Source organism: Copadichromis virginalis, linkage group LG16, assembly GCF_057382275.1.
Source record: "Copadichromis virginalis isolate Kocher_CV1m ecotype Utaka linkage group LG16, C_Virginalis_male_GT1.1, whole genome shotgun sequence".
Classification (NCBI taxonomy): Eukaryota; Metazoa; Chordata; class Actinopteri; order Cichliformes; family Cichlidae; genus Copadichromis; species Copadichromis virginalis.
The window spans coordinates 38,546,013-38,560,260 of record NC_140633.1 but is presented as its reverse complement, the minus strand read 5'-3'; the positions used below and the strand labels follow the sequence as shown (position 1 = coordinate 38,560,260).

Below are 14,248 nucleotides of genomic sequence, written 5' to 3'. Positions count from 1 at the left end.
TTCCAAAAGCAGATTCCTTTGTTTTCTAGTGGATTACAGTGAGCTGGCTCTTGTGAACAAATGTGAAAGTTGTTCCGTCTGACTGAGCGCATCTGTGCCAGCACCCCATAACCAGCCTGTGTAAATGTGCATCTACTGAGCAATTTTAAAAGAAGTCAAAACAAATGGACAGCTACATCTGTTTCCTGAGAGGTTAAATACAAAGCTTAACTAAGGTTTTAGGTGTTCCTTGCATCAATCCCCTTTTGTGTAATTCTGAACTTCTGTAATAGTATCACGGCTAACAAGACAAGCCGTGTGGAGTAAGAGAAGGACCCAAAGATGCAGGCAATGACTTAGATGAGAAGAGTGATCTTTATTGACATGGGGTGAAAATAGGCAAGGCAAGTTTATTTGTATAGCACAATTCAACAACAAGGTGATTCAAAGTGCTTTACAGAGACATTAGAAACAAAAACAAGATTTAAAATTGATTAAAACAAGCAAACAAACAAACAAATTAACAAACAAACAAAACAGTATATAAAATCAAAACAGATAAAATCAGTAGTTAAATGTAAGTTTTGAAATTTAAGCTTAAAAGTGTGGATTTGGTGCTTTATTCAAATGCAGCTGAGAACAGGTGAGTCTTCAACCTGGATTTAAATAAACTGAGTGTTTCAGCTGATCTGAGGCTTTCTGGGAGTTTGTTCCAGATATAAGGAGCATAAAAGCTGAATGCAGCTTCTCCGTGTCTGGTTCTGACTCTGGGAACTGATAAAAGACCGGATCCAGATGACCTGAGGGATCTGGAAGGTTCATACTGAGTCAGGAGGTCACTGATGTATTTTGGTCCTAAACCATTCAGAGCTTTATAGACCAGCATCAGAACTTTAAAGTCTATCCTCTGACGGACAGGCAGCCAGTGTAAAGACCTCAGAGCTGGACTGATGTGGTCCACTTTTTTGGTCTTAGTGAGGACTCGAGCAGCAGAGTTCTGAATATAAGTTCTGAAATACAGAGTGACACAGAGGTGGTGAGGACAGGAACTGAGAAATAACCAAACTGGGAGGAACTAACTAAAGAAACCTGAAAGCATGACTCGCGGGATGATGTTCAGGATAATGCTAGGGTGAGACAGAATAACACAGGGAGGTAACACAGACGGACCAGTGACGAGTACAAGAGAACAAACACTATAAATACACATAGGGAAATGAGGAAACTGCACACAGGAGGGAGACGTGGCTGAAGCTAATCGACATGACGAGACAGGGAGGATGCAAACTGAATACACTGACATAAGACACGGACCTTCACAATAAGACAGGAAACTCAACACACATGCAAAGGCACAGATGCAGAGACCTGACTAACCTAGAACAGAGGGAACACACAGGCAGGGATGACACAGAAACAGAGGGAGCACAGAGTAACACGAGGGGCAAGGGGACCAAAACACAGACAGCAATAATGCAACAAATAAATAATAAACTACTCAACACACTGGGCCACAGACCCACGACTGTGACAAATAGTTTCTATATTTGGACATCAAAGTAACACAATCCCCTTTTCATTATTTTAACATGTGGTGGGTTATGATTGTGATGTAAGGCTATGAAAAGCTCAAAACACTGCAGTGAGAAAGTTTTCTGGGGTTACATGTAAGGCCAGCGTGCAGCGAGCTAGTTTACACTGTACACTAAAGACCTTACTAGGGGCTAAAATGCTAAATTAAAATAAAGGGGGGAAATATTTTGGTCACTGATAAATGAATAAATCACTGGATGAGAACAGCCCCACATTTGTTACATGCTCATCCTACAATCCAGTGAAATCAGGTTGTGTTTGTTCCTTTAAATACTCGTGCGTGAAACTGACTGCTGTACAGACTGTTTGTTCGGATGAAGAACAGGTGTTCTTGGTATCCTCTGGTTCCTCGTGTCCTTTAAAATGCTGTAGAGAGAAAAAGCAACGTTGGGTCGTTTTTCTAACCGATGCACTGATGAGAACGGGCTGACCATCCCTCAAATTTAGATCACCGAATAGGAAACTTCTTACAACGATGATACCGCTGATGTACAAATAATAGATTCCACAGGAGATAAAACTATGCCGCACATGCGCACGTAGGTGTGTGTGTGCATGAATTTCTCAGGGCATAAGAATCTCAGGCAGATACATCTGAGCACAATTAACCCCAAGAGAAAATGACCTCAGGACGGTTTTAATGAACTCTCCGTGTTTCTAAAAAGAAAAACCTGCATAGATAATCAGAGCTGTGATATTTTTATAAAGGCACTGAGAAGGCCAAGGTCTACAAATCATTAAAAAGGCTCCAACTTTCCCCGTCTCACACTGGTAATGATGTAGTGCTCTATGTTTCACATAAACTACATGTGGAGGTAATACACGCACCCTGTATTCAATATTTAGTAGTAAATACTTGGAATTACTTTTGGATTTGTCATGGTCCTGGGTCTCCTGACCCAGCGTTTTTAGTTCTTTGTGATTTTTGTATTATTGTACTTGTGTGTGATTTATTCTATGGCTTCTAGTTTTGATCCCTTGCCCTTCATGTCTCTCTGTGTCCCCTCTGTTCTGTGTAATTGTGTCTTTGCATGTTTGAGTTTCTTGTTTTCGGTCACTCTGCATTGTGCATTATGTTCTCATGGTTGGTCTTTTGTTACTCTCTCTAGTCTAGTCTCTTGTGTTCCCAGCTGAGTATTTCCCTGTGTATTTTGGTTCTTAGACCTCTGCCTTATGGTTTATGTCTCTGTATTTCTTAGTTGCTGTCTCCACTGTGTCAAGTTCGCGTCTCTGTGTGATACTTCCTGTTTTACTTTGATGGTCCGTGTCTCATGTGAATGCGTCCTGCTTTGCTTGTCTCGTCAGTCCTGATTTCTCCCAGCTGTGCCCTCCTTCTCTGTCTCATTCCCCTCGTTACTTCCCAGTGTATTTAAACCCTGTGTTTCTCTGAGTCAGTGTCGCGTCGTCCCTCATGCTGTGTGGATCTACCTGTGTCTCTCTGTGAGTTTTCTAAGTTCCCAGTTTAGATTAGTTTGTATGTTTTTTCCCTGCCAGCAAATAAAGCTGAGTTTTGAGTTCACCTCTGTGAGTCCTGCATTTTGGGTCCAACTCCTGCCTGCCGCACAGCGATTCATGACAGGATTATAGTTCTCCAATAGAAAACTGAATATCAATTTCGTGGAATATCACTCCTCTGGACTGAGGGCTTTTTAATATCAAACTTGCTTTAACATCACAATTTATGCAGTGTTTTTCTGTGAGTGGCACTTATGCAAAACCTCTGAATTAATGAACAAGCTACTTAAAACTGCACGTTTGTTCAAAGACATCTTCCGAGTTGTGTCTGTCTGTGCGTGCTGTGAGTTTACACCAGGCTCCCACTGGTAAAATCACCTACAGACTCTAATCAGAGGCAGCGTTGTTTCATCAGGACAAATTCACTGCTGGTTATAGAAAATTACTGAATGAAGACTTAATGTGTGTACATTTGTTGGACCAACTTTTCTTTCCCTAATTCTTTGTGGCACAGATTCAGCAAAGTGCTGGAAACATTCCTCAGAATATTCAGGCCACCTGCAGCCTGAATGGCTGATACAGAGCAGGATAAATCTACGCTTTCATGTTCTGACACTGCCTTCTGAATGACACAGCAGGAACAGAAACTCATCAGACCTGGAAGTGTTTGTTCAATCTTCTGTTGTCCACTTAGGGTGATCCACATGAACTGTAGCTTCAGTTTCCTGTTCTCAGCTGACACCTGGTGTGGTCTGCTGCTGCAGACCATCTGCTTCAAGGTTCAGAGATGCTCTTCTGCAAACTGGTTGTAATTGTTTTTTTTTTTTGAATCACTGTTGCCAGCTTCCATGTGATTGGATGTTTGTGTTAGCAGTTGGCTGCACAGGTGTACCTAATGAAATGTCCATTGTGTGTTTACAGAGTTGAGGCCATGTTGCTACATTGTTAAGTGATTAATGGTAAAAGTCTGTTACTAACAGCTCAGCCAACAATGTTTGGTACTTTGGGGATTTTGAGTATTGTCTGTCTGCACACAGATTTGATTATTATAGTACCTGCTGGTTATGTCAGTGGAAACTATAGTTACAAAATTTTACAGATCTGTGCTTGTTCGACACTGGGTTACTTTTGAACACTACGACTGCATAACAAAATGGTCTCTAATTTCAACTATGCTTTTTCTCTGGTTACAACAAAAACGTTTAATTCCTCTGTTTAATGAGCTGCTAAACACAAACGTTCATATCTGAACTGGCAGAACAGAAAATGAGTCTAGTGTCTGCAGGACTACTGTGCTGTTAAAATGCAGCCTCATATTTACACAGCTTGCAATGATACAGTCAGCTAATTATTTACTGAAAATGTTGGACACATAATTGATATACAACATTATTTTTTATGTTTTTTGGTAAGTTTATAAGTAAACGAGTATGCTTACAGACACACACAGGCAGTTATAGCAGATTGCATACAGTTGGTGTAAAAAGGACACCCAGCACAAAGAGAAGAGACATCTCATCTGTGTTTTTCATTGCTTATAGTGCACAGATGATAGCATTCATAGTTAGCACAGTCAATCAGTATTTCTGGAAATGTCTGAAGGTTCTCAGTCATCCAGGTCATCGTAGTCAAAGGAGCTTGCAAAGAAAAGTGTCTGGACTTCTTTAAGTTGCTTGAAGACGTTTCACCTCTCATCCGAGAAGCTTCTTCAGTTCTAAGGTCAAATTGGGGGGGGGGAGTCCCAGATTTAAACCTAGTGGGAGTTTCCCCCCACAGAGGGACAAAAGGACCCCCTGATGATCCTCTAATCGCCTGAGCCAAGGTGTGAAACTGGGTGTGGGTCCCAATCAGCCAGAGTTTCGGGTGAGCTCATTGTGAAACCTGGCCCCACCTTATCATGCGAATTCCTGAGGTCAGATGGCCCAGGATGTGAGTGGGCGTTAAGGCGTCTGGGAAGGATCTCAAAACTGGATTATAGATGGCAGAGAGTTGGTGTCGTAAACCCCCGCCTCTGTTCAAAGATGGTCGCTCACAGTGGACATAGATGGCTTCTTTCACTCCTCTTTACAACCATCTGTCCTCTCTGTCCAAAATGTGAACATTGGCATCCTCGAAAGAGTGACCTTTGACCTTAAGATGCAGATGGACAGCTGAGTCTTGTCCTGTGGAGGTGGCTCTTCTAATCCAGTTTTGAGTTCCCTCCACCTTCTCGGATGAAAGGTGAAACGTCTTCAAGTAACTTAAAGAAGTCCAGACGCTTTTCTTTGCAAGCTCCTTTGACTGTTTCTGGAAATGTGATAATATGGCTGTTTGTTGTTTTAGAGCTGAAATTCATCACATGGTCTCATTTTCTGGGTTAAACCTTGGCACATGTTCGACAATTACAATTAGCACAGTCACATTTGTATCAGTTTGTCTGTGTAATGTGTTTATGATACTAAAAAGGAAATATGCAGAAGATAAAGAGTGAACACAAACACTGTAAAATGTATGAACTCACAGGAGGTGTGGGTTTAAGTAAAGTGCTTTGGCTCACTGTTTAATGTCTGGATTATGTCTACGTGTGCAGCGATGCTGGTCTCAAAGTGTTTTATATGGATTCTGAAGCTTATTCAGGTGGTGCATAGTGTCAGACTGAAAGTATTACTAAGTCATTGGTGGCATAAAACATAAGCCTCAATTTGCATGTTTTAAATTACTTTGCTCAAGTCTCATTAAAGTCTCGTAGAGGAAATGACAAAAGTTCCAAAGGAGAAGTTAGTAAGCCTCTAAAGGTATTTTGCTATGATTAATAGACCTGCTTCCACACCGTACCTTATGATATACAAAATCAAGTTCTGTAACAAGTGTACAGGTGAACAAGGATTATTAGAAACACACTCGTGCAGTGTACCGAAAGACAGCGAATCAAATCGTGATTCTGGCTGACGTTCTGCACGTCCAGCCCACACGGCCGTCAAGTCTTTGTGTCCTGATCAGAATTAATCACCACTGTAAAAGGTTTCATTTATTTTATGTATATGATAGTTTCAGCATGTCAAAATATGAAGAGTCTTTGCTTTTCTTCTGTTCCAGCTCAACTTTATTTTGTTTGTGAACATCGTGCGAGTTCTGGCCACTAAAATACGAGAGACGAACGCAGGGCGATACGACACCAGGAAACAGTACAGGTTTGAAATGACTTTTTCTGTAACGCCACTCATTCATCCTGTGCTCAGGGTTGCAGTTTGCTCTAAATGCCTCTGTATGTCACTACTCGTGAATGCTGATGTGCTGATAACTCACCGTTTCACTCCCCAGATGCATCAGTCAGGTGCTGTGTCAGGCTTCTGTCTTGTTTCTTAAGGACATAAGGTTCAGATACTGTCAGTTTGCTTTAGATTGTTATTACTTTAGGCCTGCCACTTTTTCATTTGTCCTCCATTTGTCCAGTTTTCTCATTTCTTTTAAGGAAACTGCACACCATGGTGAGATATGGATATAACGGAGTTCTCAGTTACTAGCTCTTTGGAAATCACTTAATTGGTCAAAGATAATTTTACGGCTGTCAAACTGTGTTATCTTTTGTATTTCTCATGGAATCGGCTAAAGAAATGCAAACAATTTATGCATCTTTGCAACAGGCTGCTAGTGACAAAGAGCCTAAATGTACAATTTACAAGTGGCTCCAAGTTGCCTGCTGTGTGTCGACACAACACTGGTCCACTGGTTCATCCCCAGAGTTAGAAATATATTAGAAAATGGTCAGATACAAGGGCTGGACTACTCTAGTGTAAGACTACAGTGTGTATGACATGAAATTAAATGGAAAAAAAAAAAAAAGGCCTTTTTTCTTTTTTGATAGCCTTCTGATTGCAGCTCTTAGGACGTGAGGATGAAAGCTTTGAAAATTTTGCAGACAGACAATATTTACTGATTTGCAGTGTTAGGTCTCTACGGAACTAGATTCTCTTATAATGATGTGAATCTGAGCACAACTCTTAACCCCAGCTCAACAGAGCAACAAGTGAAGGATCCACTGATGCAGCATCAAATATTTACTGAGTTTAATTCTCAGTGTGCCAAAATATTACAGACTCCCACAGACCAAAGATGAGCACATTAGTTTATGATGATTGGCCACAGGTATGAGACAGATGGGTTGTATAGAGCGCTCTGTGAATGAATGAATATGATGCTTTATCTACATTAGGGGAAATGCATTGTTCAGTAGCTTTCTAACAGACTCGAGGCTGAAGTAAGGGTGGTTCAGACCACAAACCTTCTATTTAGAAGAAGTTCTAGTCTATGCTTTGACCCACAGCTGATCAACTTATAGAATCTTTTCTACTGACGGCTGTAAAAAAAAGTTCTAAATATCTTTGCTGGCAAGCTCAATTCTTTCAGATCAAAATTCAAGTCTTTATCATCTGAGTTTTCTCTGATCTCCTGGACATAGTTTCTCATCTGTCTCTTCTCTAACTAAAATGAATCCTGACAAATTTCATATAAAAGTTCTGCCTGTCACTTTCCCCCCCATGCTGCTCTCAGTTAGCGATCTCTCTTTTATCCAGGTGCATTAAATGATTGCTTCAAGACAGCTAGTGTCCTCCCTCTCACAGATACGGCTGTTTTACATAATTACAGTGCATGTTCAAACTTCCCTTCATTTCTGAAATTCTTGAGGAAACCATTTCTCATCAGGCTCGCCAGCCAGTTGACAAGAATATCTGACAAGTTCCAGTTTGGTTTCCATCAAGACCAGAGCAGTAGTGAAAATGAATAATGACATTTTTATACGGTTATACATGCAGCTGTGCTTTTCTGTTTAGACCTAATAACTTCAAAAATCTCCCTTACCTCAGTGAATATTTCATTAGTATTACCCTGAATTTCCTGCCTCTCAGTCCCGTAAAAAGTTTGACTAAAGACGTCAAACTGGTCTCTCCTTGACAATATCAAGTCATCTGCTAAAATCTTTGAATTTTTGAACCTCACATCCTTAAGCTCATCTGGTTTTATTTCTTTCATCTAAAAAAACTGCAAAAAAAACCCCCCAAAAAACTTCTGTTAACCAAAAACATTTAGATTTAGTTCTCACTTTAATGTGCTATCATCTCGATTATTTTAATAGTGGGTTCGCAGAATTATGTACAAAGTCTATGAAATGAGGTGAACTCACAGAAATACACACCATGTGATGTAAATAAAGACAAAAATCAACAAGCTTATTGATGCTGTTATGTCCCCACATGAAAGCTAGGCGAAGAGGGTGGGGGACAGTAACAGTTGGATCTGGGTTGAAATGAAAAGAACACCAGGCAGAGGTAGTTAACACAAAATCTTTATTATAATCAATTAACTCAATCACATAAATAGTAACAACAGAAGGACACAGCACCGCTGCTTTAATGGTAGATCAGACAGGTCAACCCAAAGAGATGGCGACCACTTAAACAAAGAAAACAACTATAAGGCTCCAACAGAAAAAGACAGCAACGCTGCTATTAACAATAATAATGGAGGCCACCGTCCCTTAAGGAAAACCACTGCTCAGTTAAGAACTACTCAAAGAGCCACACACGGTGGGGCTGGTCACACACAGCAGGCCTTTTCCACACCTAGACCAGCCTCACACACTGGCCAGCACAGAGGAACTCCACCAAAAGCCTCTCCCACAGCCACACTGCTCTTCTCCAGCTTATATCACCTCTGAGGGTAATTGGTGGTAAACGAGGGCAGATGAGCAGCAGGTGTGTCCTAAAAGGAGAAGGCAGGGGCAGAGAGAGACAGGGGAGGGGCAATAAAGAAGGAGGAGGAGAGGACAACACCACGCCCACACACTCCCACAGCCTCACAGGAAGTAACAGATGCTGTTGTGAAGACAGCTGGAGCTGTTTGGTTCAAATTAATTTTTTATAAAGCGACAAGGAAATGTGGAGAAAAGTGACAGAAATTGTAAGATTTCTGTGCAAAATATGTAACAGTAACTTGATTCTAGCCATCAGCTGTACTCCTCATCCTGGTGGCTGTCAGGGGGATTCCAACACTCGTGTTTAACAAAGTTTGACCACTTTTCTCCAACACGGTCAATCCATTAGCAGCTGGGTAAGGGCTAGACTTGGTGTTCCTAACCTTACTGTTCCTCTGATAACCACCAATGCTCAGCTTCAACCACTAGCAAACAGCTAAACAAACACAAGCTCACTTAGCTTGATAAGCGTGGGTCTGCAATAACGCGGCAACCGCTTACCAGAAAAAACTATTCTTGCAATGAAGATATAATTACAGTGCAATAAAAATTGATCCCGAAACCATAAAAACGTGGGGACTGCCTTGGCTGCTGATCTTCATGGAAAAGAAGGCGATAGTGCTTAATGTGGGGCCAGGGGCTGTTATAGATGGGGTTGGGGTACTCCCGTGTCCACAAAGGGATTGGTCTGTCTCAGGCTCAGATGAGTAAACACACTAACATAAGCACTATATGCCCAACGCAAGCCCCCACCTTAACCTTTAGCAAAGATGTGATACTGGAATAGAATTATTCGGGTTGTGAGAACTGAAGTGTCTCCACAAAATTATACACACGCACGCACGCACGCACGCACACATTTGCAATTATCACCATTTCCCCCCCTGCTGGTGCTGGCGTCAATGTGTCAGATAAAAACCGTATAATTACAGTGTATTATCTGACAGGAGCGTAGCTCTGAATGCCGCTGGCGAGGTCGTTCTGTGTAGATGAACAGACGATTTGTCAGAAAAGATGATAATGATCCAGTAAACTGGAAGCTGAATACACGTCATACACATTTGTTTTATTTGAGTTTTTAAAACTTTTAAACTGAACAATGCAAACATGAGAACACAAATCAACATTAAAACAACTCACTTACATCCTGTGGTCAAGTGTTTTTCCTCCATTCAGAGTTTCTTATCTAGTTTATCTAGATCTGAGTCATTATTATAGTTATAGTCTACTTTTTAATGTTTAGTCTCCTAGTTTAGTATTTCCGCTGTTTGCTAGTTTATTCATATTTCTCAGTTCTCAGTAATTTGATTCCCTTTCATGTCCACTCTGTCTCTGTGTAGCGTCCCACCTTTTTGAAGTCAGTTTTGTCTTTGTGTTGTTGTTTCCCTGTCTGTGTGTTGAGTTTAAAATTTCACCGTGTCTCCTTCCTCCTCTGTCAGATCCTTATATTTAGTCTATTCATGTGTTTGTTTGTTATCTTTCCATTTAGTTATTGCCTATCCTGTTCCCTTTGTCTCTTCCACGGGTTTTGTCTTGTCTTGTGAAGTCAGCCATGTCTCTGTTTGTTTACCTTTTTGTCTCAGTGTTTATTTTGATTTTGTTTTGCTTCCCCTGTCTCGTTACTCCTGATTTGTCTCTGCTGTGTCTCCAGCTGTCTCCACTTGTCCTAATCACCTTCCCATATTGTCTCATTCTCCCTTTGTCCCTTGTTGGAACCTGAAGTTATTGAAGTTCCCTTCGTGTTTCTCAGTGTTTTCCGGCCTCAGTATTTTTGCCACTTTAGGTTCCAGTCAGTTTATGTTTGTAGTTTTCCTTTTGTATTTTATGTTTTCCTTATCATTGTATCCCAGTCACCAAAAAGGTAAAAAAACAAAACAAAAAAACCTGCAGAAAAAAATTAAAATCACTTCTAATGTTGTGAAAGAAAACACAAGCAAAACACAATCTAAAATGTACCACTTCTTGAGTTTTGACAAAAAACAAACTAATCAAAAAGTCAATTACTCTCAACTGAAGAAATGTTTTCCTTTCTGTGCTATAAAGCAATCAAATTACCCTTCCATCTTCCGGTTTCCATTTTCTCTCGTCCTCCTCACCTTTATCTTTGTTTCATTCTCGCTATTTTCTCTAAGTTTCCCCGTTTCTTCCCTTTTCCCATTAATTTTCCCTTTTTAATCCTTTTGGTAGATTTCTTTCAATTAGCTTATTTCTCGGAATCAGACCATTTACACACTCAGACAAAATCACTGAGATAAAAAAAAAAAGCTAATGGACCACAAGGAGTTCATCTTTCAGCAGGAAAAATTGTTTACACCTTATTTTTCCAGCTCCAAAAAAAGAGGAGATGAGAACCCACACGGCCAAAATCGAAGAATCAAGTAAAAAACTGATTTGATTCTTAGATTTTGACACAAACACGTCCATTAAACTTTGTCTTAGTCATCTTTCTGCTAATCTGTTCCAGCAGTTACGAAAATGGAAATGCAAAAGGGATCTGATGAGAGATTCACATACTGAGATCAACAGTAACATAACTAATTAGAACCAAGCTGTGCACTGGTTTCCTCTGCTTTAAATTAAGTGAGCTAATTTTTCCATGCCTCCCTCTGCTTGTCCAGGACAGCGAGGTATTCCCAATCCAACTGAGAGATATAATCTCTCCAGCAGGTCCTGGATCCATCACGACGCCTCCTCTCAGTAGAAAGTGCCTGAAACACGTCATGTAGGAGGGGTCCAGGAGGAATTCAAGTCAGATGCCCAGACCGCCTCAAATGGCTCATTTCAGTGTGGAGTAGCAGCAACGCTCACTCCAAAGTTTAGTCGAGGCACCCTTCAGAGGAAGCCCTTTTCCAGTGCTTGTATCCGCGATGTGATTCTCATGACCGCAGTTGAGAACAGGAACAGAGTCTATATCGACCAGTAAATTAACACCTTTGCGTTCAGGCTCAGCGCTCTCGTCACAGCAACATAATCTGTGGAAAATCAAGGTTTTTTTTCTTTATTTCCACACTCTGCTGTGGCAGTATCACTAAAGACTGGCTCAGCAGACCAGAAACATGATCTGATCATCAGTTGTTTAGGTTGGTACAACTCTGATGTAACTGATGGCTCTGAAAGGCACTTTACATCAGTCAGTGAACACATACCACAGCCAGGGTCGTATGTGCCCCCATGGTAATGCACAGTCCCTTCAGTTATTCATACAGACGAGATCTGAGGAACTGACAAGGCGAGTGAAACAGTTCCATCTGTCTGTATCTGTGTTAGTGCAGTCTAACTGTAGATTATAAGGTTGAATAAATACGTTTGGTGACCATAATTGCAGAACTTCAAAGGATAGCTATGAGGCTGCACGTGGAATTAATCAGTTTATTTGACTGGAACAAACCATGCCAAATATGTGCTGATGAATTTTGAGCAAAAGCCTGCAGTGTCTTCCTGTGAATGCTGTGGGTGGACTAATGAGATGAAACATGAAAAAAAAATCTGTTTCATTTTTTTTCTCTAAGGTCACAAAGTTGTTGCTAAAAAAACATTAAACTGGCTGCAGATGATGTCTTTGATCACGCCAAATCTGCCTTTTTACCTCCATGAATGAAGGTTCATTCTTTGTTTTCACATGTCCGGTGCATCGATGTTTTCATGCAGAATATTGTGAGATTTGTTTTTCATTTGATTTAAATGCATACGCATGTTTAGCCTTGTGCCTTAGTCAAATTAAAGTTTTGATTTCAATTTATGCAGCGAAATTGGAAATTTAAGAAACACTGACAAGTTGATTTTTAAAGGGTAATTTTAAAACATTCACAGTAAAACGTTCTTCAGAGACGGAGCATCAGTATTCATTCAGCTCTTTAGTAATTACATTTGGTCCAACCATTTCTATTCTTTGGTCACATTAAAGGAAACGACTGTCTGCTGTTATGATGCATGCACACGAAGTGCAAAGCAAACGTTCACCGTGTAAGTCATGTGAAAACAGTCGTTGGAGTGCTTTTGAACTCTGGCTTTTAACAGCCAATGTTATCCTGAAAACACAACCTTATGCTTGGAATTAAGAAACAGGAACATATTTTAAAAACCACCTCTAAGCCCCATTAATTACAGGATAATATGGGAACACCCACTTTCGTTCTGCAGGGATGTTAGCTGCTCTTAGCTTGCTAGCTTTTGCTTTTTGTTTTGTTGTTGTTTTTTCGTACAGGAAATTCAAAATGATGTGCATGTGACAACTTCGACTACTGCATAATATTTCTGTCACAGATGAAAAGCGAAGTTATAACTGCGATCCTGGCACGAGCCACACCAACACACTACAGCACATTAGGAGAAATCCTCAAAGCTCAAGGATTTCTCCTGTATTTCCAGCCTTTTATGCATCTTGTCAGAAAGTTTTAAATTCATCGCATGATCTAATTTACTGTGACGTTCAAACTGCTCCTCTGTTGCAGACTGTAGCAATCTTTTGCTGGAGTTGTTGTGCCCATTTCCCCCCGGGGGTGTACAAGGGACAACAGAAATTTAATAGGCTGCAAACTTGCTCCTCACTTTCCAGGATGAGTCATTACATGAAGTTCTCATCTGAGCTTAAAGGCAGTTTAGACATTTCAGTGTGTTTTTCAGGCCAAAGGCAGTACAATCCAAAACAAGTCAGATGGTCTCATAAATTAAAAGCATGGAACTGATCCCTGAGCAGTATATTCCTTGGAGGTCTGTACTGTTTAATGAGCGTGTGCACTGGCACTACATTTGTGTGTGCACATGTTTCAGCTTGCTGGCATAAGTCAACTTTAACACAGTATTTGTTTTGATGTTCATTTACTTTATTAAATGCTTGAGAGTGAAACTGTGCACACTTCAGTGCCGTTGTTGATGAGCTGATGATGGACTGCAGTTAGCCGTCTGCAGTGACTGGAACGTGTATTTGTTCATATTGCTAAGACTATGAGGTACTTCCCGCTTTTTTAAAGCATTCATAAAGCTGTCAGTTTGATTTCTAGTCAGTGAGCTCAAAAACAACAGGTCAAATACATGCCCACCAGGAAATAGTCCCAACAGAACAGAAGTAATTTTATCTGATGCATTCAAACATCTGTCACTTTTTGATTTAGACGAACGGTAACTAACGGGATTCTCACTGAAGCCAGAAGTGGAGACTGAAGCTTGTTATATGCTCTGGGAAACGGAGTCCCAGAGTTTGCTTAAAATCATTTATTTTGCACGTTCTCCCAAGACTGAGCCTAAATGATAAACTGAAAAAGTATACTTTAGTTCTGCAGTCTAGTTACCTTGCTTAATTAACATTCCCCGAGCAACAAGTTTGAAAACCTGTCCTGTACTTTTGTATTTGAGCCAGGAGAATTAGCTTAGCTTGTGTGAAGAATAGATGCTTGGCAATTTAAAAAAAAATCACTGCCAATTCTGCATCCAGAGAAAGTATTAACCTGGCAAACATCAAACTAATTTGCCGCTAGTTAAGCCGTACACTGT

General features: G+C 40.6%; 1 protein-coding gene across 1 annotated transcript in view; it reads left to right on the top strand.

Moving 5' to 3' along the window:
• pth2ra (parathyroid hormone 2 receptor a) overlaps positions 1-14,248 on the top strand; it is a 69,458-nt gene that overhangs the window by 48,948 nt on the left and 6,262 nt on the right. The window contains exon 10 of the mRNA XM_085434731.1: positions 6,103-6,197. Coding sequence (XP_085290857.1) covers positions 6,103-6,197 — 95 coding nt within the window. The remainder of the gene's footprint in view (positions 1-6,102; positions 6,198-14,248) is intronic.